At 31.6% G+C, this 27,805-nt stretch overlaps 3 protein-coding genes across 7 annotated transcripts; 1 reads left to right on the top strand and 2 right to left on the bottom strand.

Moving 5' to 3' along the window:
- The first annotated feature begins 304 nt into the window (after window positions 1–304).
- On the top strand, window positions 305–26,550 carry LOC126551403 (uncharacterized). 5 transcript variants are annotated; one of them, XR_007605302.1, is made up of 6 exons: window positions 305–457; window positions 19,923–20,026; window positions 20,138–20,344; window positions 21,667–21,771; window positions 24,929–25,042; window positions 26,354–26,550. XR_007605302.1 is itself a non-coding variant. In XM_050204578.1 (5 exons), coding segments are annotated over exons 1-5 (444 nt in total). In that variant the 5' UTR covers window positions 306–456; the 3' UTR covers window positions 22,393–22,514. The 5 variants fall into 5 exon arrangements, 4 of the variants coding, with proteins under 4 accessions (XP_050060535.1, XP_050060533.1, XP_050060536.1 ...); XM_050204578.1 differs by lacking the exons at window positions 24,929–25,042; window positions 26,354–26,550 and adding an exon at window positions 22,366–22,514 and having other exon boundaries at window positions 306–457; XM_050204576.1 differs by lacking the exon at window positions 26,354–26,550 and having other exon boundaries at window positions 307–457; window positions 24,929–25,081.
- LOC126551404 (uncharacterized) lies at window positions 22,034–25,059 on the bottom strand. The gene is made up of 5 exons (XM_050204580.1): window positions 24,918–25,059; window positions 24,343–24,430; window positions 24,064–24,156; window positions 23,812–23,959; window positions 22,034–22,324 (listed from the first exon to the last, which is right to left on the bottom strand). The coding sequence occupies exons 2-5, from the start codon at window positions 24,422–24,424 to the stop codon at window positions 22,219–22,221; spliced, it is 429 nt and encodes a 142-aa protein (XP_050060537.1). The 5' UTR covers window positions 24,425–24,430; window positions 24,918–25,059; the 3' UTR covers window positions 22,034–22,218.
- LOC126551402 (putative uncharacterized protein DDB_G0282499) lies at window positions 25,845–27,614 on the bottom strand. The gene is made up of 3 exons (XM_050204575.1): window positions 27,459–27,614; window positions 26,581–26,688; window positions 25,845–26,516 (listed from the first exon to the last, which is right to left on the bottom strand). The coding sequence occupies exons 1-3, from the start codon at window positions 27,492–27,494 to the stop codon at window positions 26,181–26,183; spliced, it is 480 nt and encodes a 159-aa protein (XP_050060532.1). The 5' UTR covers window positions 27,495–27,614; the 3' UTR covers window positions 25,845–26,180.
- Between the last annotated feature and the right edge of the window lie 191 nt (window positions 27,615–27,805).

Genomic DNA, 27,805 nt, shown 5'->3' with positions numbered 1-27,805 from the left:
ATTCAAATCCGTTCCCTACTTATTATACAATCAATTAATCAACTATTGTGTCTACAGTCTAGGTCTAGGTCTAGTCGTCTAGGTAAACGGTAAACTGCGTATTACCGTGAAACGTATTTCAAATCAATTAGTTTTTCAATTTTATTTCATTATATTTGTAAAATAGGTATAGAAAATATTATATATTATTATATTAAATATCCATATATGATATAACTGTTTAAAATATTAAAATATAAATGATTATTATGCATAGGTGACTAATCAATATGAGTGATTAAAATAACTAAAAACCTTTGGCCGAATTGGCCGATAATTATTGATTACGATTTACGAAGAAAGATAATCAAACCTATTGTAGTATTGCTAACGGTTTGTCATATTAAGTACCTAGGCTATGATATTAGGCAGATCGTATGCAGAAGACCGTGACGTAATTTCGACCATTTCGTCCGAAGTAATTATGCTGTTTGTTAATATTATTATTTATTATTGATATTCAGATAGTTTATTCCGAATTCCGATTTATTGGCTTCTGGCAATTTTGCCCTTATTTTTATTATTAATTAATTTATAAGCTTATAAAAACGATAAGAACCGCATAATTAAAACTTTAAACTCTGTGGATTGTGCAAAACAAAACAAAACAAAACCGTTGGCGGGGGAGAATTAGTAATAATAATATGTTTAATGTCGATAAGATAATAACGACCATATTGTAGTGGCGCATCGTTGACCGAAATGTATTTTCGTTTTCAAATTTATTTTCATTATAATCCATTGGTGCGTCGACCGTCGAACATCAGCTGAGAGTTGTCCGCCTTGTAGTAACTAGTGATAGTTACTGCACGCTTTTTTTACGACGAATGCACGTTCCGTCGTAGGTTGGAGAGTTGAGGTATATAAGTTAACAATAAATTAATAAGATAATTGATACGTTTATTAACTTGTTAAAACAATAATTGAAAAGGCTTTCGTTAGCGTAAGCACAAGTACTTAACTACCGGAGAGCAAGTGACAACACTGACTAAGTTTAACTGACTCTTAACTAACTCTAATTAAATCTATGATAAGGACTCATATTTATATATGGAGCATGCCGTGATGGAGAATCGGACGATCTACGTCTATGAAGTGGCGTGATGTGTCTAATCCAATGTAGTAAGCCGACGGAGTCGTCTCACTATTTTTCTTTTCTATTTTAACTTATCTACATGTACTACAATGTCCTTCGCATTTAAATATTTTATTAGCATACTCGTAGCGATACGCAATTAATTCTGATGGCAATTTCCAAGAATCAAAGCGTATGGGAAAACACAGTCACAAACGACTTTTATTTAACACTTTTTGACAAACAAGCCATGCACATAATTCATAGATGCGCACGCCTTGATTTAATAGCACAACAACAAGTCCAATCCAGTGTCAAGTGTCTTGAGCGCAAAACCACTTTTGCAGCTACAATGACAACATTCTATAACACACCTTTATGTCCATCTCCTAGTCTCTATCATGTACAACCAGGGGGTACAGAGAACCATATAAATACAGGTCTCTGTCCGTCTTAGTTTTAGAATTAGTTTCACATCCACATAGAGCTAGTCTATGTCCAAGTGTTAGATTAACTTTTTCTCGAGCAGCTACTTAACGTGCTGTCCTCAAATTCTTATACACTTGTTTTATTGTAACAAATTATAACTTTAATTTTAATAAACTCTTGTATTAACATTGTGTCTTTGTCTCACTTTTAAAACCCGTAATCTTTTCTCGACAACTTGATCCAACTGCAGATGTCAAGCACTCATTTATAAACGATAGTGAGAGATCACTACACGTTTTTGGTGTCAGGTGTGGGGTCACCTGAAAGAAGAATTTTGGTATCCAACCCAAAATCAAGTACATCAGCGGACCTCGAGTGTGTCAACATCAGGATCAACGGAAGGAGATCACGGATAAGTTGCGACAAGTCAACAAATCGAGCCTAGCAGCGAAACGAGCCGCAGCGCAGTTTTCAAGCAGGACAACCACAGGACCGGACAAACAATGAACACTTTGTAAGTTGCCGTATAAGCAAATAAATTCTTTAGTATATGTCTGAGAGTCCTAATCGGTGTTGGGAAATAATTAAATACAACCCACAAACTTTACGAACAACCATCATGAGTGTAACTTTAGGAATTGAATCTGCAATACGCATGATTCCGACCTTTACGGGGGGATCTGAGACAGATTTAGCGTCATATATACTTGAATGTAATTATATAATGGAAAACGTCCACGAAACTCTTAAACCTATGATTTTCAAACGAATGTTAACAAGTTTAAAGGGGGAAGCTTTTCAAGCAGTACGCTATCGCAGTATTCCGGATTGGCCCGCACTCGAAGCTCACCTTCGGAAAGTATTCGGGGCAACGCACTCAATCGGTTTTTTACAAACAAATCTATACAATATTAAACAAAAATACGACGAAGATATTAAAAGCTTCGCCGCACGCACCGAAAAATGTTACCACGATTTGGTAAGCGCACTAACGGTAGGGCTAAATAAAAATGACGCCGCCGCAGTCGCGAACACGCATAAATCGGGAGCGCGCAATGCATTTATTAACGGGGCACAACCCGCAATTCGAAGTTTGTTACGAGCGCGAAACGTTCTTACTCTCGAAGAAGCTATTACGCTTGCTGTCGAAGAAGAGGAGGACATAAGAAATTTAAATAGACGCTTTAACACGAATAAAAATAACGGGAAAAATAACGCGAATAAAAAAAATATTAAATGTAATAAATGTAATAAAATGGGGCACTATGCAAACGAGTGTCGTAGTAACGCGAGCACATCGGGCAGCACAGGTTTTAGAAATCCCATAAGTAATCGCGACGAAAAACCCGTTGTAGTAAAAAAAGAATATCAAGGACAGGTTAGGTTCTGCACATACTATAAAAAAAATAACCACACTGTTAAAGATTGTAGAAAACGCAGGTATAACGAAGAAAAAAATAATAGCACTAGTAGCAACGAGAATGAAAACGAAAATTCCACTACTAGTCAATTGAATCGAACCGTCTGTGAAATAAAACAAAATCACGTAAGAGTAGTTACTAATTTCGAGGAGGAACACATAATCTGTAGTTCACATAATTTCGATCCTCAGTACATTAAATTATTAATCGATTCAGGTGCAGAAATGAATCTCATTAAACTCTCCGCATTAAACGGACAGGTAGTTATTAACGAATACGAAAAACGAACTATCAAAGGTATCAATGAAACACCTATTTTTACGATCGGGACTATAGTTACGACTATGCAAATTAGCGAAGTAGGCGTCCTTGTAAAATTCGACGTCGTGTTCGACGATTTTCCAATAAACGAATCAGGTATAATCGGGCGAAATTTCTTAAAACAAAACAAAGTCATTATGGACTATAATAAAAATACGTTAACCATACCCGAACAAACCGGTTTAAAAGAAATTATATTACCACCGCGAAGTAACTGTGTACTTCTAATTAAAAACGACGAAAATATTAAACATGACGCGATAACTATAAAAAAACAAGACGTCAACGAAAACGTTATTATAGCAAATAGCATCAGTCCGGTTAGCACTAATACAATAATAAGCAATATAATAAATATTTCGGAGGAACCTTTTATTATTGACGAGCTAACAACACGACATATTGAATGGGAACCGTATCATGAAACCGTACTACTTAAAGCATCCTTTGCAGATAACGACCAAACGGATCGCATAACGAAACTAAAAAACGAACTTAACACAGACGATTTAAACAAAGAGGAGCGCGATAATATTTTAGAACTCTGTTGTAATTACGCGGACCTGTTTTACTTGCCCGGCGATTATTTAAGTGCCACAGAGGTAGTGACACATACAATAAACACGCCGCGATGCACAAAACCCATTAACATACGTCCGTATCGTTTACCTTGGGCGTACCAAGAAGAAATCGAAAAACAAGTTACGGAAATGAAAAGTAATAATATAATACGCGATTCTAAATCACCATTTAACTTTCCATTAGTAGTAGTAAAGAAAAAGAATTTAGATTCGGCAGGGAAACCCAAGTTACGAATTTGTGTAGATTTCCGAAAACTTAACGAAGTCACCGAGAACGAAGCGTACGGATTGCCGAACTTGCTCGAAATTCTCGAATCTCTAGGGTCGTCTAAATATTTTAGTACTCTAGATTTAGCTTCCGGATATCACCAAATTAATATCGAACCATCTGATGTGCATAAAACTGCTTTTTCCACTAAATCGGGTCACTACGAATATTTACGTATGCCATTTGGACTAAGTTCAGCACCCGCTACTTTTACTCGCGCGATGAAATCCGTTCTTATGGGTCTAGAGGAAATGTGTACAGCGTATCTTGACGATATCGTAGTACATGGGTCCAGTCTAAACGACCACCAAAACAAACTCGAACAGGTTTTCAATCGACTGCGCGTGCATAGATTAAAATTACAACCTCAAAAGTGTTCTTTCTTACGGAAAGAAGTTATCTATTTGGGACATGTAATTAACGAAAACGGGGTGTCACCAGATCCTAACAAATTAAAATGCATTAAAGATTATCCCAAGCTTAAAAACGCGAAAGATATAAAATCTTTTCTAGGACTACTAAATTACTATAGACGTTTCGCCGACAATTTTGCGAAAATAGCAAAACCACTAACTTACTTACTTAAAAAAGACGTACCATTTACATGGACTGACAATTGCGAACATAGTTTCCAAGAACTTAAAAAGGCTTTAATGAACCCGCCACTGCTAGTCTATCCAGACTGGGAAGCAGGGAAATTTAACTTGTGTACTGACGCTTCACAATATGCCATAGGAGCCGTACTTTCTCAAGGGGACGTACCTAATGACCAACCTATAGCTTACGCGAGTAGAACACTAAACAAAGCCGAAAATAACTATAGCGTTATTCAAAAAGAATTGTTAGCCATCGTATGGGCCGTGAAATATTTTAGACCATATCTCTATGGCCGACATTTTACCATAATCACCGACCATCGACCTTTAACATACCTGTTTGGTATTAAAGACGCATCGTCTCAATTAATGCGCTGGCGATTACAGTTGGCCGATTATGACTATACTATAAAATACAGAGCAGGACCGGAACACTCAAACGCGGACTGTTTATCGCGTATCCGAGTAATACAAACCGATAAAACAGTAAGTAATAAAACATTCATAGAATTTCAAACCGCGGAAGACAAACCGATTTTTAATTCAAAAATTGTAGAGGTTAACGACAGCATTAGCAAGGCCATTGAAAGTGAAACCACAATTATACCGATACCGGGGGACAAAAAAATAACCCATCCCGATGTAAGAGGTATCGTAAAAAATGTCAATCCTAATGAAATACAATTCACGGACGAAAACCGGTTTTGTGTAATTTCCGATACGTTGCCTCTGATGATTTTCTATAATATGCTGAAAACACATAACACGCCTCTTGAACCAGAAGGCGTGTACCAGGCGATAGTAAACGTTAAAACGTATTGTATTAATAATGACATAAACGCCTTTTCAACCATTAAATTAGACGGTCAGTCCTCTCTAACAAATTACGCACGAATCAGAACAATGTTCAGATATATCTTTAAAGGTACAAACATTGTAGTTAAAATATATAGTGGTAGACAGTATACAGAAGAAGAAAAACAACAAATAATTTACGAGCATCATGATAACGAAAACATAACAATACAAAAAGGTAGACGCGAGTACCGTATTCATAAGAATAATGTTAAACGGTATTACGGCGATGAACAAAGTTCAAGTCAATAAGTCTAATCTATATTAACAATCATTTAGTTTTCAGTTTTTTTTTACGACTTAGATATAGTGTCCAAATAAATGACGCCATCATTGGTTAATTTTCTTTTATATAATATACTTATTCATTTTATTTTAGTAAGCCAGCTCAGCTTATATTGGCATTTTCTTTCGTATTTTTTTTTGGAAATGGGTATATTTTTATTATTTTTAATTTTGGTTTTATTTTACTAGGGTACACTTTTATTTAATATTTTTACTTTTACGTATATATATTATAAATAAATACAACTTTCTTTTAGTAATAACTGATATTAATTAGTTCATAACAATTTACTTTAACGATATAGTAAATGAATAATCAGTTTTATTAATTTCAAAAAAACTTTCAGACTAATAATTTTAATGATACCGTTCACGTCGGGAACATTAAGATTCACAGACGAACATTTAACTCAACATTCCGGTATCTACTACGAAAATCGCGGACCGTTGAAACTTATAACTTCTCAATGGGACCTTACTGCGTATATTAGTCTTACTAAATATAACGAACAATTTGACTACATATATATTATGATTGAAAAAACAAAAGCATTATGTGTTACACATATGCATAACCCAGTAACAAATAACTTTAACTGTAACGGTCTACTTACTGTAGCCGACGACATAATTAACAATTTACAACATCAAAAGACACAAGTCTTAGATTCCATAGGACACGTAATTAGTAAACGTAATGCTCTTCTTAAATTCGCAGCAAAAGCAGCTAGGTTAATTTATGGAATATGTAACTTAGAATGCATAAAAAAGTTTAACTTTAACATAGGAGTAGCACAAAATACCTCACAATCTAAATTGATTAAAGAACAAATTAAAGTGGTACAACTAAACCATGATATAGGAACAAACAAATATGTTAATATGTCATTAGAAATAAACGAATTAACAAATATTACAGATGAACAACAGGTTAAAAAGTACTTAACAAAACATTTTATACAAGTTAATCTATTAATTACAAAACATATATTGGAAACAAATACGTTACTAGAAATAATACATCAAGCAAAAATAGGAGTTATTCACCCAAGTTTAATAACTCCACAGGAGTTATTAGAACACGTTAAAGGTATTAAAGTATCATTACCAGGGGGAACTGATTTACCCACTGATTTAGTCATAACTAACATTTTATGAACTGGTGAAACTCTCAGATATTGCTATTTATTATGCTAACGACAACCTAGTTTTTATAATTTCTTTACCTTTAATTTATCAAAATGATTTTATTTTATATAATTTAATACCTGTACCAGTATGTACTGGCAACGATTGCGTTTATATAAAACCTATTAATAAGTATCTAGCTATAAGTAAGTCTAAAGAACATTATGCAACCTATGATGAATTTTTGTAAACACGCTAGAGACTTCCTATTATGTCCTGAAGTTAATCCTTTACATCCTCGTAACATTAGACCCACATGCGAAGTATTACTATTACAGGATCCACCAAAAGTTCCAACCAATTGTGAAGTAATGCATGTTCAAATCGGTACAACTATCTTTCATAAAAAAAGATTCAAAAATGAATGGATATACGTAACCAATTACGACGTGTTATTCGTTACCTGTGATGAAGACAAGGAATCAACAAGCCATACACTCGAAGGAGTAGGAGTAATACACTTAAACGAAACTTGCAAAGGTTTCGCCACAAGAGACATATTATTACCAGGAAAAATTGATTACAGATCTGAATACGCAGATTTTAATCCAAAATCAATAATAGATCGTAACCAATATTCACCACGAACAGAGACTAACGGTTTAATGAAAGACTATCATGTAAAAACAAATAACATGGACGACTTACACTTAGTGTCTAACTCAAAAAATCAATTGGACAGTCAAAGCAAAATCAACATAGAAATCAAGGAAATTCAAGACATACAACAAATGTTTAACTATGCATTATATATAACCATAAGTTTTGTCGCTATAATTATGACACTGATGATAATACACAGCATAAAGACGAAATTAACGGAAAAATGCAAAACCCAATTTTCAGAACATGCTCAAGAGGAAAGCCAAGAGCTTAATCCACCAGCAACAACAAATCAAAACGAGGACATAATTGAATTTCCACTTACAGCAAGAAATAGCCCGGAGCCCCACTATGCAAATTTACAACCTTACGGTTTTAAGTAAGAAAGTCGGGGACTTCCAGCTTCGAGGGGAGGAATGTAGTAAGCCGACGGAGTCGTCTCACTATTTTTCTTTTCTATTTTAACTTATCTACATGTACTACAATGTCCTTCGCATTTAAATATTTTATTAGCATACTCGTAGCGATACGCAATTAATTCTGATGGCAATTTCCAAGAATCAAAGCGTATGGGAAAACACAGTCACAAACGACTTTTATTTAACACTTTTTGACAAACAAGCCATGCACATAATTCATAGATGCGCACGCCTTGATTTAATAGCACAACAACAAGTCCAATCCAGTGTCAAGTGTCTTGAGCGCAAAACCACTTTTGCAGCTACAATGACAACATTCTATAACACACCTTTATGTCCATCTCCTAGTCTCTATCATGTACAACCAGGGGGTACAGAGAACCATATAAATACAGGTCTCTGTCCGTCTTAGTTTTAGAATTAGTTTCACATCCACATAGAGCTAGTCTATGTCCAAGTGTTAGATTAACTTTTTCTCGGGCAGCTACTTAACGTGCTGTCCTCAAATTCTTATACACTTGTTTTATTGTAACAAATTATAACTTTAATTTTAATAAACTCTTGTATTAACATTGTGTCTTTGTCTCACTTTTAAAACCCGTAATCTTTTCTCGACAACTTGATCCAACTGCAGATGTCAAGCACTCATTTATAAACGATAGTGAGAGATCACTACACCAATCAGGAAACGGCATTAGTGGTCCGACTAGGTGTCGTGATATAGTTATAGGCCACTGGACTTCGGAACTACGTTTTTATACTAAAAACGTCGGTTTACTACATTCCTCCCCTATAAGACGATACTCCGTATCACATCGGGGTGGGGTACACGGAATACCTTGTCTTGATCTGAGGTGCGGATGGCAATGGAATAATGTCGTCCTTGATCGGGTCCTGTGTTCGATTAGTTGCTGGAACGTCTTCGTTTGGTTCTGTCGGGTATGGTTCTTCGACTTGTACTGGAGTTTGAAAATGCCATAATTCTACTTCTGGATCTGTTGCGATATTTCGTCTGTATCTCCTGGTACCGTTTATTGTGCACCATGGTTGTTTTTCTGTGCATCTTATTATAGTTAGAACAATACAGATAATTGTTATTGTACTAATTACATATAATAAATAGTCGTGTCTGCGTTTACTATTTCGTATTTGTTCTGTCTTGGCATCTTTGATCACCATTTATTTAATTTCCGTTGTTGATTTTGCGACTATATTTAAATCGAACATCTGGTTGGTTCGAATATGCTTATTTTCCAAAATATTAGTCGTTAACCTAGCATATCGATCTTCAGGTTCTTTAATTTGAGAATTTGGTACAAAATCAATTAGTTCAATATCTGTTTCGACTTTATGTGGAATCAATAGGTCGCGTGACGCATAGGCTTTACACGTTTCGTTTAAAGATAGTATACCTACTCCTTCTAGGAAATGATTTGTACTTCTCTTGTCTTGGTCGCACGTAATGAATATGGTTTCTCCTGGTGTAGCATAGATCCATTCGTTCTTGAACTTCAATTTTTGAAATAGATTTGCTCGCAACTGCACTTGCATGATTTCGCAACTGTCTGGAACCTCTTTTGGCTCTTGTAGTAAAAGCACCTCGCATATAGGACGTCCGCTTCTAGGATGTAAAGGATAAATTTCAGGACATAAAAGGAAATCGCCGGCATGTTTACAAAGGCTTTGATCAATTTCATCATAGACTGAATACATTTCTTTAGATTTACTTACAGCTAAATACTTATAATTAGGTTTTATATAAACACAATTATTATTATTACAATCTGGTAAAGGTATTAGCTGAAAAAGTGTCAATTCGTATTGATATACTAAAGGTATATTTAAAATAAAAACAATTTTGTCATTTGAATAATATATCATTATGTCTGAAAGGGGTATCATTTCTTGTACATTACTTTTATTTAAATCTATGGGTAAGTCTGTACCACTTGGCATCCCTACCTTAATATTTAAAAGCTGTTTTAGTAACTCTTTAGGGGTTAATAAGCTTGGGTGTATTAATCCTACTTTGGCTGCTTGTATGACGTCGAATAATATATCGGTCTCGGCTTTATATAATTCTAATATTAGATTGATTTGAATAAAATGATACGCTAGAAAGCTTCTCATATTAGCTTCGGATGTCATATTTCGATATATCATACCTGATAAACGAATTTACTAAATAATACTAATGATAATGATATAACCATGATTACTTATAACAAATAAAAAAACTTAGAGGATCCTACAGCTATATATATATATAAATATGTTATGACACCTTAAGTGTTCATAAATCGGTCTCGAAATATTTTTTTGTATTATTAATGTGGATCCTGTAGTCTTTCCTCCCTTTTTTTATTGTTATATTTTCATTGTCGTGAATCATTATCACCTCGTATGGCCCTGACCAATTAAAACATAATGCGTTTTTCTTGTTCTGTTCTTTTAGTAACACTTTATCTCCTACGTGTAATTCTAATATGTTTGCGTTTTGGTCATAATATTGCTGATTGGAATTTTTCTTTTTTATTAGATTTTCCCTTGCTATCTTATGTGTTTCCTGCATTATTCTTTTTAAATCTAATGCGTAATTATCATAATTGTATTGTGGTTCAGTCGTTTGAAAAAAACGTGTCGGAATTATTGGTTTTTTCCCGAAAACTAACTCGTATGGAGTATAATTTGTCGAAGTATGCACCGTGGTATTATAGCAAAACATAGCATAACTAATTAACGCGTCCCAATTATTATCTTTGTCTACAAAACTGCGTAAGTACGTTTTCAAAGTTAAATGTGATCGTTCCAAATAACCATTTGATTGGGGATGCCACGGAGTAGTGTTAGTTTTTTCGATTTTTAATAATTTACAAACGTCTTTAAACAAATTTGATAAGAAATTGGTACCACAATCTGTTAGAATAGTAACTGGTATACCATAGATACATATAAAACATTCTACAAATGCTTGTGCTACTGTCGTTGCGTCTGTGGAGGCTAACGCTATGGCTACGCCATAACGCGACAATTCATCTTGTATAGTTAAAATATACGAGTTACCTGAACTTGTTACGGGTAATGGTCCTACTATGTCTAAACATATTTTATGAAACGTAGTAGTTACGGTAGAAGTAATTAACATAGGTTGTTTTGTTTTTTTACCCGATTTGTTTCCCTGACAAATAATGCATTTTTTAATGTAATTTTTTACATCTTGTTTCAAATTTCTCCATTGATATTTCATTTTTAATCTTTTTATTGTACGGGAAGTACCTTGGTGCCCCCCTACTAATGTGTCATGATACTCTTTAATTATTTGATTTTTTTCGTCTTCCGTAAAACATTGTTCTTTATATATCGTTACTTCTATATCAGTGTTTTAAAAAACAAAACGAAACATTGCGCGTATGCGCTCGAAACAGGTCAATGTCGTTAACCCTTCTAATCTAATGATTGAAAATTGTTTAATTTGTTCACTGACACAGAATAACTTAATTTCGGCTATCGCGTTATAATATTGCTCTGCGTTCATTTCTGTATAATAATTATTTTTTAAATTGTAAAATATTATTAATTTGTCTAATTGTTTAACAACGAAAAAATTACTTTCATTAAACGTTATTTGACCTAGCAAATTGTTACTACTAATAATCTCTCTTATCGCCGGATGCGTTATTATTTTATCGCTTGATATAGGTAAAATTACGTTTTCGTCGGGTTTTGCGTGTTTAATACTGCCTTCTATTTCTTTTATTTTAGAATTAAATATCGGTTTATTTTCCGCCTTTTTAAATTCATCGAAATCGTTAATTGGCTCATTATTTGTAACTACGTGTATACGTGATAAACAGTCCGCGTTTGCATGCTGTGGTCCCGCTCTATAAACAATTTCGTAATCGTACTCTTCGAGTTGTAAACGCCAGCGCATTAATTGAGATGAAACATCTTTTATATTAAATAAATATGTCAATGGTCGATGGTCAGTTATTATTTTAAATTTTTTTCCGTATGGGTACGGCCTAAAATATTTAACTGCCCATACTATCGCCAACAATTCTTTTTGAATTACACTGTAATTTGTTTCGGCCTTATTTAACGTTCTACTTGCGTAAGCTACTGGTTGATCTTTTGGTACCTCCCCTTGTGAAAGGACGGCCCCAATAGCATATTGACTTGCATCCGTCATTAAGTTAAAATTCCCGTTCTCCCAGTTAGGGTATACTAACAAAGGTGGGTTCATTAATGCTTTTTTTAATTCTTGGAAAGCGTCTTCGCACAAGTCAGTCCATACGAATGGTGTGTTCTTTTTCAATAAGTTCGTTAGAGGTTTTGCAATTTTGGCGAAATTGTCAACGAATCGACGGTAATAATTAAGTAAACCTAAGAAGGATTTAACGTCCTTCTCAGTTAAAGGTCTCGGATAATCTTTAATACAACTTAATTTATTCGGATCTGGTGTTACCCCGTTTTCGCTAATCAAATGTCCCAAATATACCACCTCTTTACGTAAGAATGCACATTTCGCTGGCTGTAACTTAAGTTTATGTGATCTCAGACGTGTGAATACTTGTTCTAATTTATTTTGGTGGTCGCGTAAACTTGACCCATGGACGACGATGTCATCTAGATACGCCGTACATAACTCCTCTAAACCCATTAAAATTGCTTTCATGGCCCGTGTAAACGTTGCAGGCGCTGAACTAAGTCCAAATGGTAATCTCAAAAATTCGTAATGTCCTGATTTTGTAGAAAAAGCTGTTTTATGCGTGTCCCCCTTATCTACCATTATTTGATGATAACCGCTCGCAAGGTCTAAAGTTGAAAAGTATTTTGATGAACCTAATGATTCCAATATTTCTAGAATATTTGGTAACCCATACGCTTCGTTTTCAGTGACCTCGTTAAGTTTCCGAAAATCTACGCATACTCGCATTTTTTGTTTCCCTTCTGCATCTTTTTTCTTTTTAACGACTACCAAAGGAAAATTAAACGGTGATACCGAGTCACGTATAATATTAGCTTCCTTCATTTCTTTTATTTGTTTCTCTATTTCATCTTGATATGCATGTGGTAACCTATATGGACGTATATTTATCGGTTTAACGCACCTAGGAGTGTTAATTTTATGCGTAACTATATCAGTAGCACCTAATTGATCACCTTCAAAGAAAAATAAATCAGAAAAACGGTTACAAAGGTCTATTATACTATCACGTTCCTCGTTGTTAAGGTGTTCCGTTTCAATAGTTTCCTTAATTTTTCTAATTTTACTATCCGCGTATTTTTCTTCGTTAGCAATAAAAACACAATCATTAAAAGGTTCCCACTTTAGATTACTCGTGGTTAATTGATCGATAATAAATGGTTGCTCCGATATATTTACTATATTACTTATAATTTTATCGCCTTTTACCGGACTGATACTATTAGCTATAATTACGTCCTCGTTAATCTCGTATTTTTTTATCGTAATAAATTCGTGTTTAATTTGTTCGTCCGCTCTAATTTGTAAAACGCAGTTACTTCGCGGTGGAATAATTAACGTATTATTATCGATTTCTTTTTTTCCTGGTATTATTAATATTTCCTTATCCCAATCTAAAACGACTTTGTTTAATTTTAAAAATGTTATGCCTATTATACCTGCTTCAGGTATTGGAAAATCATCGTATACAATATCGAATTTAACTGAAAAAAGTTGTTTGTTAATGTAAATTGGAATTACCACAGATCCTACTGTTTCCACTGGACTTGCATTAATGCCCTTAATCTTTTTTTTATCTTTTTCATTCACGATTATGTGTCCTTTTAAACTTGAAATTTTTATAATGTTCATTTCCGAACCACTATCAATTAAAAATTTAATTTCGTTTTTAACAAATTTATCCGAAAAACACGTAATATGTTCCTGTGTTATTGGTGTTATAATACGAACGTTACTTCCCGATTGTATTTCACTGATAGACCTATCGTGATTTTCCTGACCATCTCTTTCTACGGTTTTATCTTGTTCGTTACGTTTTAATTTACGGCACTCACTTATATCGTGATTCGCTTTTCTACAATATTTACAGAATTTACTAGAATATTCGCGTTTAAATTCGGTCTTTGGACTTTGTCCATTATTCGGATTCTTGAAAGTAGCTAGTTTATGCTCGCTTGTTCTACATTCATTAGCATAATGACTAAATTTCTCACAACGATGGCATTTAATCGCGCTTTTATCTCTAGTGTTTTTTTTATCAAATTTATTATTTTTATAATTCGGTGTTTTGTTAAACCCGTTTATGCTATTATAAAATTCTGTTGTTGTTTCCTCTTCCATTGCAATTAACACGGCTTCTTCGAAACCTTGTATGTTACGCGCTTTTAATAATAAACCGATAGTTTGTGGGATACCCGCTATGAATACGCTTAGTGCGTGAGCTCGCACTGTTTGCGCTATTATTTCTGATTCCGCTGCGTCCCTACCTACCGTTAACGCGTTCATTAATTTGTTGCGTGCCAGTATCAGATTTGAATCCAAATGGTTAATTTGAATGAAAGTTAAACTTAATAACGTAATATGTTTTTATTGCATATAAACAAAATACATGTAACAAATAAATAAGTGGCTGAGTGACGTGAAAGTGCTCAGTTGTTGATAGCTTTGGTACATCTGCCGTTGCTGGTCTTCGGGCTCCCTTATATATTGTGGTGCGTCTCTTCTTTACGTCGTGTGGTCGCCTTCTGGGTAAAACCAGGTGTCCTTGTAGTTGTTGTTGCAAATTCGGACACGAATTTGAGAATGTGCAATAACATCTCAAATGCATCATTAGTGCACTGTAATTATTGGTGCGCTTACTATCCCGACACGTGTCATGGTCATAGTAGCATCCGCATTACCCTTGACACGAGGCCCATCTCGTAGCCCATAACACCTCCCCACAAAAAAAAGGTTTATGTCTGCAAGACAGAAATCTTTACAATTTTTCTTAAATGCACTCAGTTACACTTATAATTTCAGTTTTACATTGGTAACTTAATAATAATGTTAGTTATATCAAATTTAAATCAATCAAGAATACAATATAAAGTATGTTAGTATAGTATATATTATTAATATATATATATATTTTTAATATTTAAATCTCCTTCACCTTGATTAATACAATTAAAATAATAAAATAAATTCGTGAACAATTAATTAATATCACACACGAACGTTACGTTCTATCCACATACCAAATTAAATAACTGAATAACTAAACTTAATTATAGGATATAATAATATTTATATTTTAAAATGCTTTATTAAGTTTTCATATCGTTGTTTTTTTTTATGATAATATGATTAAATATATTATATTTGGTATATTATTCTACATCCATTCTCATAGATCATGAAATTGTTTTAGTATAGTTACTTTCTCTTCTTCCGTATACTCTACGTTTTTGCGGTTTAAATTTGTGCAAACTATAATTTTGATTTTAGTCTTATGAAATATGTATCGTAACATTGACCTTATTTTTTCATTCTAACTCGTCATTCATACCTAGTTTATTCATTACTATTTATTTAATTCTTTTTTAATTTCACAAACCTTTCTTAAATTTATTCATTAATACTATAATCTTATATTTGATTAATTATTTGCTTTATCATTATAATATTGTTTTACATTATTTTTATGTATAATGGTAATGCCTCGTTGACCACGTTGTATATCTATATTTTCATCTCCTATTACTTCAATTACTATGACTAGTATTAACTTTATTTATTTCTAACAATTTGCAAACTTCCGTAAATGTTTTGCTAAGGAAATCCGTTCCCTGATCTGTCAATATCGTTCCCTGTATTCCATGTACACACACGAAATGTATAACAAAAGCTTCCGCGACCGTGTTTGCCTGGTGATTAGGTATTGGTACTCCTAGCGTGTATTTAGATAAGTCATCTTGCATTGTTAAAATATAGTTATTACTAGACAAGGTCGTTGGTAATGGACCTACAATATCTAAAAATATTTTTTCAAATGGTTTTGTACTTGTTGATGTAATAGCCATTGGTTGCTTTACATGCCGATTTGAAATTTTATTTACTTGACACGATGTACAATTTTTTACGTACTTTTTAACATCATCTTTTTCATTTAAATTGCTTCTGTATGCGTTTAATAGTTTTGTTAACACCTAAATGACCTCCTAGTTTAGAATCGTGAAACTGTTTTACGTTCAATATCGCCTTATAGTATATTTTCGTATATTAACTTCTGACAATTACTATTTTTTTTTATGTTAATAGAAATATTATATAAAGATTGCTCTGTACTACATACGGTGTATTACCTATTACTTTACTAACTAGTAACTGCTAAAAATGAATTAATTCCTAACTTACGTTTCATTTCATATTTTATTCCTAATATTAAATTATATTGTTTTGTAATTTTAGTCACTATATAATACTCCTTTAGTGCTTCTAAAAGTGTACCTATACTTTCTTTACATTACCCTCGAATAAAACCATAATTCCAAAATTTTTATTAACCTAATTCATAATTATATTCTACTCTATTATTTATTATTTATATTTATTATTAACTTATCGTAAAGTCCTGTACTATTGTTTCCACTTTATTACAGGTGTTCTATATTTGATCAACCTCCTTGGTATACATATATTATCTGATTGAAAATTACTGATATGATTATTCGTGTTATAATTTCTTGTATTATTTGTACGTTGGAAATTATTATTATTTTGTCGTGAAGCATTATAATTGCCTTTATTAAAATCGTTCCTGTATCTGTTATTTTCTCTTTCTGAATTATATTCTACTTCTTCTGCTTTTGCCAATTGCTTAGCTACCTCTAATGTTTTAGGATTTCGTGCCTTTACAATGGTTCTTATAGGACTTATTAATCCTTTTATAAAAATATTCAGTGTTTGTTCTTTTAAAGCTTCGTGAATTACTTTTGCTTCTGATTCCTCTTTATTAAGTGTACACGCAGTACATAATTTATAATACAATTTTTCTACTCTATGGCAATAATCATTGACGTTTTCATCATAACACATTTTAATGGAATTTAATTGTATTTGTAAACTTGAAGCGGTTGTCGTATCTTCAAAAGCATCCGATAAATAATTCTTAATGTATACCCATTTAGTATCATTTTTATATTTTATCATTTCTAATGCTCTACCGGATAACCTAGTTGTTATATATTTAACTAAAGTTGGTGAGCATTTTTCTTCAACCAAATTTACTGCCATATCACATGCATTTATGAACGGATAGATATCGTCTTCTCCTGTACACATAGGTATAAGCTTAAATGCTTCCTCTAATTTTATGGTAACCATTTTCTTTACACGCGGTTTTCTCCCGAACGTTAACTCAGTATGTTCAAAATCGTCCGTAACCTTGCTACGTGTAACCTTTTTATTGTCTAAACTTAAACTTCTCTCCAAGCTGTGTTTTATTTTCGCGCTCTGGCGTTCACTTGGGTTTCTAAATAGACTAGGGCGTTCTTTCGGGCTTTCAATAGGGCTAGGGCTTTTACTAGGGCTAGGGCTTCTACTACGGCTTCCCAAATTAATCAACTGTTGAGTTTTATTTAATACTTCTAAACTCAAATCTGGAGTTTCTAAAGACGTCTCATTCGATGGATTAGCTACTTCCAAAGGAGATGTACCTGTGTTCTCCATAAATTGCTTTCACACTCATTTAATACGTTTTACAATCAATTTTACCTGTCTGATACTTTCTGCAAAATTGAATTGAATGGTCTTCTCTTCTGAGTTATCAACGAGGTAGACTGCGCAATCTTCCTTGTTGATGGTAGTCTTTGACGGTTTGCCTCCTTGAAAAGTGAATCCTACCGACTGCGCCAAATTGTTGCGTGCCAGTATCAGATTTGAATCCAAATGGTTAATTTGAATGAAAGTTAAACTTAATAACGTAATATGTTTTTATTGCATATAAACAAAATACATGTAACAAATAAATAAGTGGCTGAGTGACGTGAAAGTGCTCAGTTGTTGATAGCTTTGGTACATCTGCCGTTGCTGGTCTTCGGGCTCCCTTATATATTGTGGTGCGTCTCTTGTTTACGTCGTGTGGTCGCCTTCTGGGTAAAACCAGGTGTCCTTGTAGTTGTTGTTGCAAATTCGGACACAAATTTGAGAATGTGCAATAACATCTCAAATGCATCATTAGTGCACTGTAATTATTGGTGCGCTTACTATCCCGACACGTGTCATGGTCATAGTAGCATCCGCATTACCCTTGACACGAGGCATGGTCATACTAACTTAGCTTTGTAATCTCGTAGATATCTTATAGATATCTCGTAGCCCATAACAAATTCATGGGCTGTTTTTTCAATTCTAATAGAAAAATCTTTAACTGATTCCTTTGCGTTCTGACGCATTTGGCTTAATTGGACTTGTAAGTAAGACACTGAATGTGCCGACCCAAAAACGGTTTTAAATAATTTTTTTAATTCATCCCAGGTAGTAATTTTTTTATACCTCACGGCCGATAATGCTTTACCCGTTAATTGTGCCAGTATCGCTTCTAATATATTAGGTTTAATAGCATCGGAAATATTATTAAAAATGAACTCGCATTTACGCATTTAGCCACGAAAGAAATTAAATCGGACTCTGTTCCTCCCGAAAAAGCAGGAACCAATGCGGTTGCCCCTTGTAAATTTAATTTTTCTGGGTTAACCATTTTTATTTTAAATGTTTCCGGATTATATGATACTACTTGCCAATTTGTGGTATCTCTGTCAGACATACAATATACTATAACAATATATTATTCAAATGACTTACAGAGCTTGCATCTTTAACCGTGGATCGTTTGAAAAGTTGACTTCCGTCCTTCTGGAATTTGATTTCTGTCCTCCCTGGACTAGACCGCTTGATTGAATTCTCTCTGTTCTCCTTCCTGTCGTGAACGTGGTTTCGTCGGTGGATCTCAAAGTACTTATTTTTGATTTGACTCAAAAAATTTTCGTTTGATGAAGTATGACCCCACACCTGACACCAAATTTTATGTAGTAACCAGTGATAGTTACTGCACGCTTCTTTTACGACGAATGCACGTTCCGTCGTAGGTTGGAGAGTTGAGGTATATAAGTTAACAATAAATTAATAAGATAATTGATACGTTTATTAACTTGTTAAAACAATAATTGAAAAGGCTTTCGTTAGCGTAAGCACAAGTACTTAACTACCGGAGAGCAAGTGACAACACTGACTAAGTCTAACTGACTCTTAACTAACTCTAATTAAATCTATGATGAGGACTCATATTTATATGGAACATGCCGTGATGGAGAATCGGATGATCTACGTCTATGAAGTGGCGTGATGTGTCTAATCCAATCAGGAAACGGCATTAGTGGTCCGACTCGGTGGCGTGATATAGTTATAGGCCACTGGACTTCGGAACTACGTTTTTATACTAAAAACGTCGGTTTACTACAGCCTGCTTGTTGCCGATAATATAATATAATTAATATTCTAAATTCGAAATAGTACAATATTATTTTAATAACCGTTGTTTGTGTCGTGGTCATTTAAATATATTTATGATGTATCACCTATGTTACCAGTTTTGTCCAAAATTTTTTCACGTTAACTCGTTTTTGGGAATACAATGATTTAGATACTTAATGGCTTGCACCTATATAATACATAAATCATTGTATTAATATTTTTCCGTCGTTAAAAGAACCGTTCTTAAATTAATCTATATAATATTTATATATACTATTAATATATTCATTTTTTACCTGTATACCTATTTAAAAAAAATATTGTTATTAACCTATCAAGTGCCTATTAATATGGAATCGCCATCATCTGTGATATTGGAGACGAATAAACGCTATTTCGTTGAAGACAAATTTCTCATTGTAAACTGTTTTTATGATCAAAAGGTGAATATTTAATGATTACTAATAAAATTATACCTAAGCATAATATTACGATGAAATTATACTGCTTATATTCTTAATGTTAATTAATTATTGTTATTTACTTATGTTTAGAGAATTAGACCATTCCTTAAAGATTGGATAGGACTATACCCATGTGATAATGTTAAACTATATGAACCATTGATATTTGAATACGTTATGGACCACCCGAGGATAGATGGAAGTTGTTTTAAAATTAAATTTATACCAAAACTCTTTGCCAAATCTGTTCACTGTTCTGGTAAATACCAGTTTGTCTACGTGGATTCCTATTCTAAGGTAAAAAAAAAATTTCAACTTATATTTATTAATTTTGTTTTAGGATGTTGACACGGCCTCAGCGCTGTGTTCTACATTTATTTTACTTAAAATCTTTTAAATATTTATTACGTAGAATCTATTAATAATAATCCTTGTAAAATAATACTTATTATATAATTAAACTGTTTTATTATGTTCATTCCTGTTTAATTTTATAATAATAATAAAAACAAAATATTATGTGTACCTATGTTATAATAATTTGCTAGTCAAAAACAACTTTACAGCAATTTAAACCATATAAAACAAAGTACTTACTCCATACTACTATTTAAAATATTTAAATCCATAATAATTTGTTTAAAAAAGTGAATCAAGAGTAATAATACTATAAATATACTAGGAACCATAGTTTAAAATATAAATGCATTTTAAAAATCTTGTTAGAAACAAAACCATTTTTATAATTTTGGTAATTATATCATTCCCTAATCTGTAAGGAACTGTAATAAAAACAATAAAAATATTGATACTACCTAGTTATTAATTTTAGGTATTAGGTAACTTAACATAAATAATATTATTTTAATTGAAACATATAAATTGAATTCAATAAATTTAAATGATTTATTTTTTATTTTTAATTAAGTATTAAAAAAAATATTGATTGGTAATGCATTGAATTACTTGTTTAAAAATGTAAAAAAATAAAAAGCATTTATTTTAGATATAATAAACTAATGTAGGTACTATAATTATCTTAACGTTGACAAATATCAAGTTTAATAGGCAATATTGTTACTTTCTGTAGTTGTATACAATTTAAATCAATTTTAAAAATTAGAATTTATTGGTAGGTATTAGTTTTAGACTATATTATGCTTTTACTTAGTTATTTTAGCTTTTTAAATAAAAAGTTTATGTATTTATTTTTGATAAAACGTTTAATGTACATTATTTTTGTTATGTTTATAATTATAATAGGTACTATACCGATATGTGTTGTTTCGTTTTACACACATAATATAATAATTTTTTGTTCAATGGAATGAGTTATGATCATTTTAAAATGTTAATATTTTATATACCTATAATTCACTTAAAAATTAAAATATCATTAAAAGCCTACTTGATGCACTAGATACTATTATTACCTTAATTTTTTAAAATAGGTAAATTGACTAATATTATAATTTATAGCTAACAGCATAAAATTGATTCTGCTGAAAAAAAATTTGTTATATTATGTGTGTAAAATGAGACAACGCATATGGGTGTGGTGTCCTCTTAAATTTAATGGTTTAATTAGTCGTGGTTTTTAAAATAATTTTAATTTACAGATTATTGCAACTAGTGATCCAATTGAATTTGTGCATAAAAATGATTGTAACTGTAATAATGCTCTTAGTCAATCAAATTGTATGGTACACATAACAATAGGACAGGTTAGTAACACAATATACTTGTTATTCAAATTTAAAATTGCATTTGTATTATGTATGGGCCATAATGAAGATAAAGCTCTTAACAGCACTACATAATTTTGTCAGGAAATAGCTGACTAAAGTAGTCATATTTTTTTTTATTACAATCATGAACAATATCTTTGTTAAAAAAAATATTAGATAATATGTAAGAATATCTTTATGTTATTTATCCAAACTTTAATATTCTGTCAACTTATTCATAAAAAAATTATGACAACAATTTTAAAAAAAAAATCTTTATTTGTCTTCAATTAAAAAATGTACGACTTATTTAGAATAAAATTCCAAGTATTTTCACATAATCGTAAACAAATATTTAAAGTTTGATCTGGCATTTTTAGAAAAAGTTTTAATAGGAAGGGTTTGTGCTTAACAAGAAAAAGTTTTAGCATATCTATTTACAATTTATAATTTTTTGTGACTTAAACGACCGTCGATGTCGTACGTACAGTTAACGAATAAATTCGGGAGAAGAATAGTTCCTTCGCCGTTCAGCTTTTCAAGATTTACCCTGCAACAATATAACATCGCAAATTAAATGTTTTTATTAAGATATTCTCGGTACCGTGTTGTCATTGATGTCAAGTTCTTTGGAAATAATAAGCGTCTACATCCACCAAGATATAATTAAAGATGTTGCGTAACGATAATAGTATTATGTGTTGTTATTTGGTCCAGTTTTTGCATCACCGCAATTTTGTGTTGTGCAATTAATAAAGAAAAATATTTTCAAGATATAGGGAATATATTTATTTTTTTTTTTATATAAAATCTACCGATTATGTATGGAATATTTCGACAAATAATTCATTTAAATGTCGTTATTGTTATGGTCAACTGTCAATATTGTAAAACACGACACACTGTGAATACTGAATAATTTTGTTACCACTTTCACCGAATCACGCGTTTTTACTTTTTTCAGATATTATTTGAAACACGTGTGTAGTAGAATGTTTATTTAAAATCATAATGTTTAAAAATTTAATTAAGAGTGTATTGTTTTGGAACGTAAAATTAAATTAAATTCAAGCTTAAATTATGTATATTAAAATACATTCATTTTTATAATAATTTAATGAATTATGTTTTACACACACTAACACACTAATACCTACGTTTAACTAAAAATCGAAATACAAATTTATTTAAATAAATCGAATTCAAAAATTTCAAATTTCGACTAGTTTACTTAAAAATTCAAACTCATAGATATCCGTATAATTGTATTCTTATTATTTTTACTTTGTATTTGTAATTTTTGTTTATCTATATAAGTAATAATATAATATTATAACTAAGAATTTTAAATATAATGCACATTTAAATAGGCGCTGTTTAATTGAAAAATAACCAATTCATTACCTAACGTTGTTGAAATTAAATAATTTAACAATATACCTACCTATTTTACCTATATCTCATAACATAATGAATAATAACTGTGTGATGGACAGATTAAATATTAATTTTGATTTTGATTTTTTTATACTTGACAATTTAAAAGCGATGGCCGATGACACGTATTTTTAACTGTGTGTATTAATTTTGAATTGTAAATATGTCATATTGACAATATGTGAAACGCATATAGTTATACATATTAAATAAATATTAAAAAATAATAGAAATATTCAACATATCATTTTTAAATGAACCTTTAGTATTTTCACTTAATAATAAAAATTTAATTAAATTCCAGAAAACATAGCATTTTTGTTAAATGGCTTGACATATTTAAAATTAAATTAAAATCAAATTTTTTTTATTATTAAATGAATAAAGGTGTTAAACTATGTTTTTTTATTACAATTGCACTAATATACTATTGATTTTTAAAAGCAAAATGTAGATTATATTATTATGCCATTTAGTGAATAATGAATATTCTGATTTCTGATATTGGCGTTTCCAACGTAATAAAAATAAAAAATATATAATTAAAAAGAATAAATGGGTAACAAACATGTTCAATAAAATTAAAATTTAACTACTTACTTGAGATTGTTGAGTACAAATTTAGAACCACCCCATGCTTGTATATCTTTAATAGTAGCCTTAACTTTAAGGGCATCCTCATTTCTATTTACTGCCACCATAGGTATGACCATTGGTTCCAAGACCGGGATTTGCATTTTGGGTATCCCTGTGTAAAAATAAAAAAAAAAATGAATTTATTTTGTTTTATTTATATACTTTTTAAGTAAATTAATAAACTAAAATCTTATTTTATAAACACATATAAATTACCATTAGGTAACTCGGGTCTTAGAGATTCGATAGTTTGCAGTAAACATTTTTCTAATTGAGGATCACTCCTTTTACACACGTGCACGAAGTTGGCTGAAAAATAAAATTACATATGAGTAATTATTATATTATAAATTATAATATCTATTAAAGTATAAAATTAGTACCTAATATAAGATTTTATTAATTTAAATTTTGGATAAGATCTCATTCTTCGATTATCGTCTTTTTTTTTGTTATTAATTGTTTATTTATAAAAATAAAAATACATTTACTCACGTAATCTTTTTGCTGTCGTGTGTTGAGTTTGTAGGACGATTAGCGTTATGCTGATTATTGACAGGAACATTTGTCCTCCCATTATTAACTAAAATTATTAATTCAAAATGTTATTTTCATTGCGTATAATAGTCGATATATGTACTATTGTACTAAGTTACAAAATCTTGAATGCGTTTTTCAAAAAGACATTCATTGTAATTCTAGTATTATATATTATTTACTCAAGTTTTAACATATTTTAAAATTAAAAAGAAAATGATGATAAAAAAAAATTTCCTTTAATATTGGTTAGGTTGAAATGTTATCAATTATATTTTTTTTAATTTTAATTTTAATTTTTTTATTAATGGTAATATATTGGATAATATTAGTTATGACGTACTCCTCAATACTTTTCGTCGAATTTATATCATTCTATACAGTTTTAAAAATCATTTTATTTGGATGTTCATTGAAGCACTTCAAAAATCAAATTCAATAGGATTAAATAATAAATTATTAAAATTCAAAACTGGTACGGTTTTAAAAAAAAAATAAATAAATAAAAATAAACAAATACTAATTATAATTACACTTGTACTAGAGTCCTTGCCGTCTTGCCAATGGAGCCGTGTCGTATTGTTGCATAAAGAAATAGACGCCGATGAAAAAAAAAATATGTAATGGCCGGCGCCAAAGAGGGAAAAAAACTTACAAAGTAATGAAAACCATTTCAAACACAGACCAACAAATTCAAACACTGAGACGATTGAGTTTAATACTCATAATGATAATGCCGATTATACTTATATAATAATATTATAATTATAATATTACTAATATTACTATTAGTACAATTGGCAGTATTATTATGAGTATTAAACTCAATCATTAAACCAAAAGATGTAACAATGAGACAACAGGGTCTTCACTCAGAAACAAAACAGGACAAGTCTAAATAATCGCTGTTTATTGAGTCACGCCAAGCCACGAATCATTGATTCTCATTATTCACACATTATACATAAAAACTTTCATCCAGTGAATTGTGAAGACTAGTAGAATATAGTTTACATACTTACATATTATGTCCATACATACACACATATATACACATATCATTATTACAAACTCCTAAACGTATTATAATGTTAACATATATTAGTAGGTAGAAAGTGTATGTTCTGGAATCTCCTCACGAGGAGCTGGTCCTCACCGATACCCCCGTTCTCACCCCGTCGGCAACCGATACTCTCATTGAGTCGATCGCCTGTGCTCCCCCCGCAAGAGCGATGACCACCATCGCGCCCCGTCACCACCACACACTAGACAACCGCTGTGATTAATAAAATTCCATAACCTGGCAGTTGCAGCCTCGCGGTTAGGTTATAGCATTTTATTAATCGCAGCAGTTGTCGTGGCCTGTGGCGGCGGGGACAGGAGCATCGCGGTTGTCATAGCTCCTGCGAGGGGAGCACAGACGATCGACGCAATGAGAGTATGGTGGCAGGGGGGAGAACGGGGGGTATCGGTGAAGACCAAATTCCTCGTAAGGAGGTTCCAGAACATACACTTTTTACCTACTAATATTTGTTAACATTATAATATGTTTAGAAGTTTGTAACAATGATATGTGTATATATGTGTGTATGTATGGGCATAATATGTAAGTATGTAAACTATATTCTACTAGTCTTCACAACTCACTGGATGAAAGTTTTTATGTATAATGTGTGAATAATGAGAATCAATGATTCGTGGCTGGCGTGACTCAATAAGCAGCGATTATTTAGACTTGTCCTGTTTAGTTTCTGATTAAAGACCCTGTTGTCTCATTGTTACCTCCATCTTTTGGTTTAAGTATTCTCCTCGGTTGAGGTACTATTATAATAGTTATTAATAATATAATTAATAGTTAAATTATTAATAGGTAAATTATTAATAGTTGAACTATGATTATTATGTTTATAATCAATATTAGTTGTATTATTGCTATTGTAGGATGACTTGATGTTTTTGCATTTTACAGGATTATTTGCATTGTTTGTTGGGTTGCCCTGTTTGAAATTGGTCTTCAGAAAATCATATATTTTTTCTGCTGCCGGCAATCCACCAGCCATCAATACTTGGTTTTTTTGTTCTAATTCAATTTCGGTATCGTTTTGTGTTTTTTTGTTAAATATTGATCTATTCTGTGGTGAATAAAAAAAGAAATATAATAATAATTTTTATATATTCTATAAACTTAGTACTTACTAAACTAAATGATATACACGATAAAATAATAATCATGAAACATATGATTTTCATTTTGTTTTTGTTATTATTTTTTGTTTTAATTATCGAAGGATCACAGTCTTCAATCTAAAAAAAAAATACGAAACATTATTATTTCCAGTTACAAATTATTGGAAAAACATTATAACTAGCAGCCACGTAACTCGCTATAAGTGAGTACCCAAGGTCAGAGACACGACTTTAAAAAGAATATCGTAATAAGTCTAGTAATCACATCACAGATTTCTATATAGAACTAAAGATTAAGCTACCGACAACAACATAACAATATAAATACATATACAACGATATAATACAATTTATTGAATCAAATACAGTATTGTAGGTACATTGGTTAATAAATACTAGACGGTGAATGAAACATCAACGTAATTATACGCGAAAATCTAAGCAAAAGCAAAAGAATCTTTCGGCGTCCGCAGTATTAATCACCGTTCACAATCACACGAAAAAAATTTGTGAACAAGACGTATACGAACAGCTTTCGAAATACACGTACTACGCAACAGTTGGGACGTAAAAAACGCGAAACAGATGAATACAGAAACGTATTTAGGAATTTTGCGCCCCAGGTTATCTGAGTGCCATAACTTTTTTATCACCCAAATGACCTAGGTACCGTATTATATCAAAATGCTTTCCTAAATTTACCGCCCGGGGCCCAAGCTCCCTCAGTCCCCCCCTTAAATACGTCACTGAATGAATAAAAATAAAAAAAAACCGAAGGAAACGTTGTCGGCGGTCGTACTCATTACCGCGATCGCGTTTACTACGAAATAATATAATATAATATAATATAATACAATATAATATAGGAAGGAAGATAATATACTTACATCAATTATACAGGAGCCACAGTAATTTGTATTCATATCAATGTATAAATATTTTTTAATACGAGTAAAATAATAAAACAATATTAATATGTTTGTGTATCGTAACCATGTATGGGATATTATTTGTTATAAGCCAGTAATCCTTATAAAAATACAATATTTCGAACAATATATTATTACCTATTTAAAATATTTTAAATATTTTAAAACATTTAAAATGTTGATAAAAGTGTGGTTGCATAAATCCCTTGCAAAAATAACAGATTGTGACAACAATCTATAGCGTGAATATGAAATGACGCAAGAAACCTTCAATGATTTAAAAATGCCAAAAGATGATTCAAGAT

Source organism: Aphis gossypii, chromosome 3 (genome assembly GCF_020184175.1).
Source record: "Aphis gossypii isolate Hap1 chromosome 3, ASM2018417v2, whole genome shotgun sequence".
Taxonomy (NCBI): Eukaryota; Metazoa; Arthropoda; class Insecta; order Hemiptera; family Aphididae; genus Aphis; species Aphis gossypii.
Note: the sequence above shows the minus strand (reverse complement) of the source record. Positions and strands in the feature narration are given on the sequence as shown.

Bases quoted from the DNA above. Each gene is read 5' to 3' on its own strand.
- LOC126551402 (XM_050204575.1), bottom strand. From the start codon at position 27,494: ATGAATACAAATTACTGTGGCTCCTGTATAATTGAT. The intron at 26,689-27,458 runs GTAAGTATATTA...TTTTTTTTTTAG, and splicing joins GTGGCTCCTGTATAATTGAT to ATTGAAGACTGTGATCCTTC. The intron at 26,517-26,580 runs GTAAGTACTAAG...TATTCACCACAG, and splicing joins CGTGTATATCATTTAGTTTA to AATAGATCAATATTTAACAA.
- LOC126551404 (XM_050204580.1), bottom strand. From the start codon at position 24,424: ATGGGAGGACAAATGTTCCTGTCAATAATCAGCATAACGCTAATCGTC. The intron at 23,960-24,063 runs GTAATTTATATG...ATTTTTACACAG, and splicing joins AAGACCCGAGTTACCTAATG to GGATACCCAAAATGCAAATC. The intron at 22,325-23,811 runs GTAAGTAGTTAA...ATATTGTTGCAG, and splicing joins TTTGTACTCAACAATCTCAA to GGTAAATCTTGAAAAGCTGA.
- LOC126551403 (XM_050204576.1), top strand. The intron at 20,345-21,666 runs GTAAAAAAAAAA...TTTAATTTACAG, and splicing joins ACGTGGATTCCTATTCTAAG to ATTATTGCAACTAGTGATCC. The intron at 21,772-24,928 runs GTTAGTAACACA...CACTTGTACTAG, and splicing joins TACACATAACAATAGGACAG to AGTCCTTGCCGTCTTGCCAA.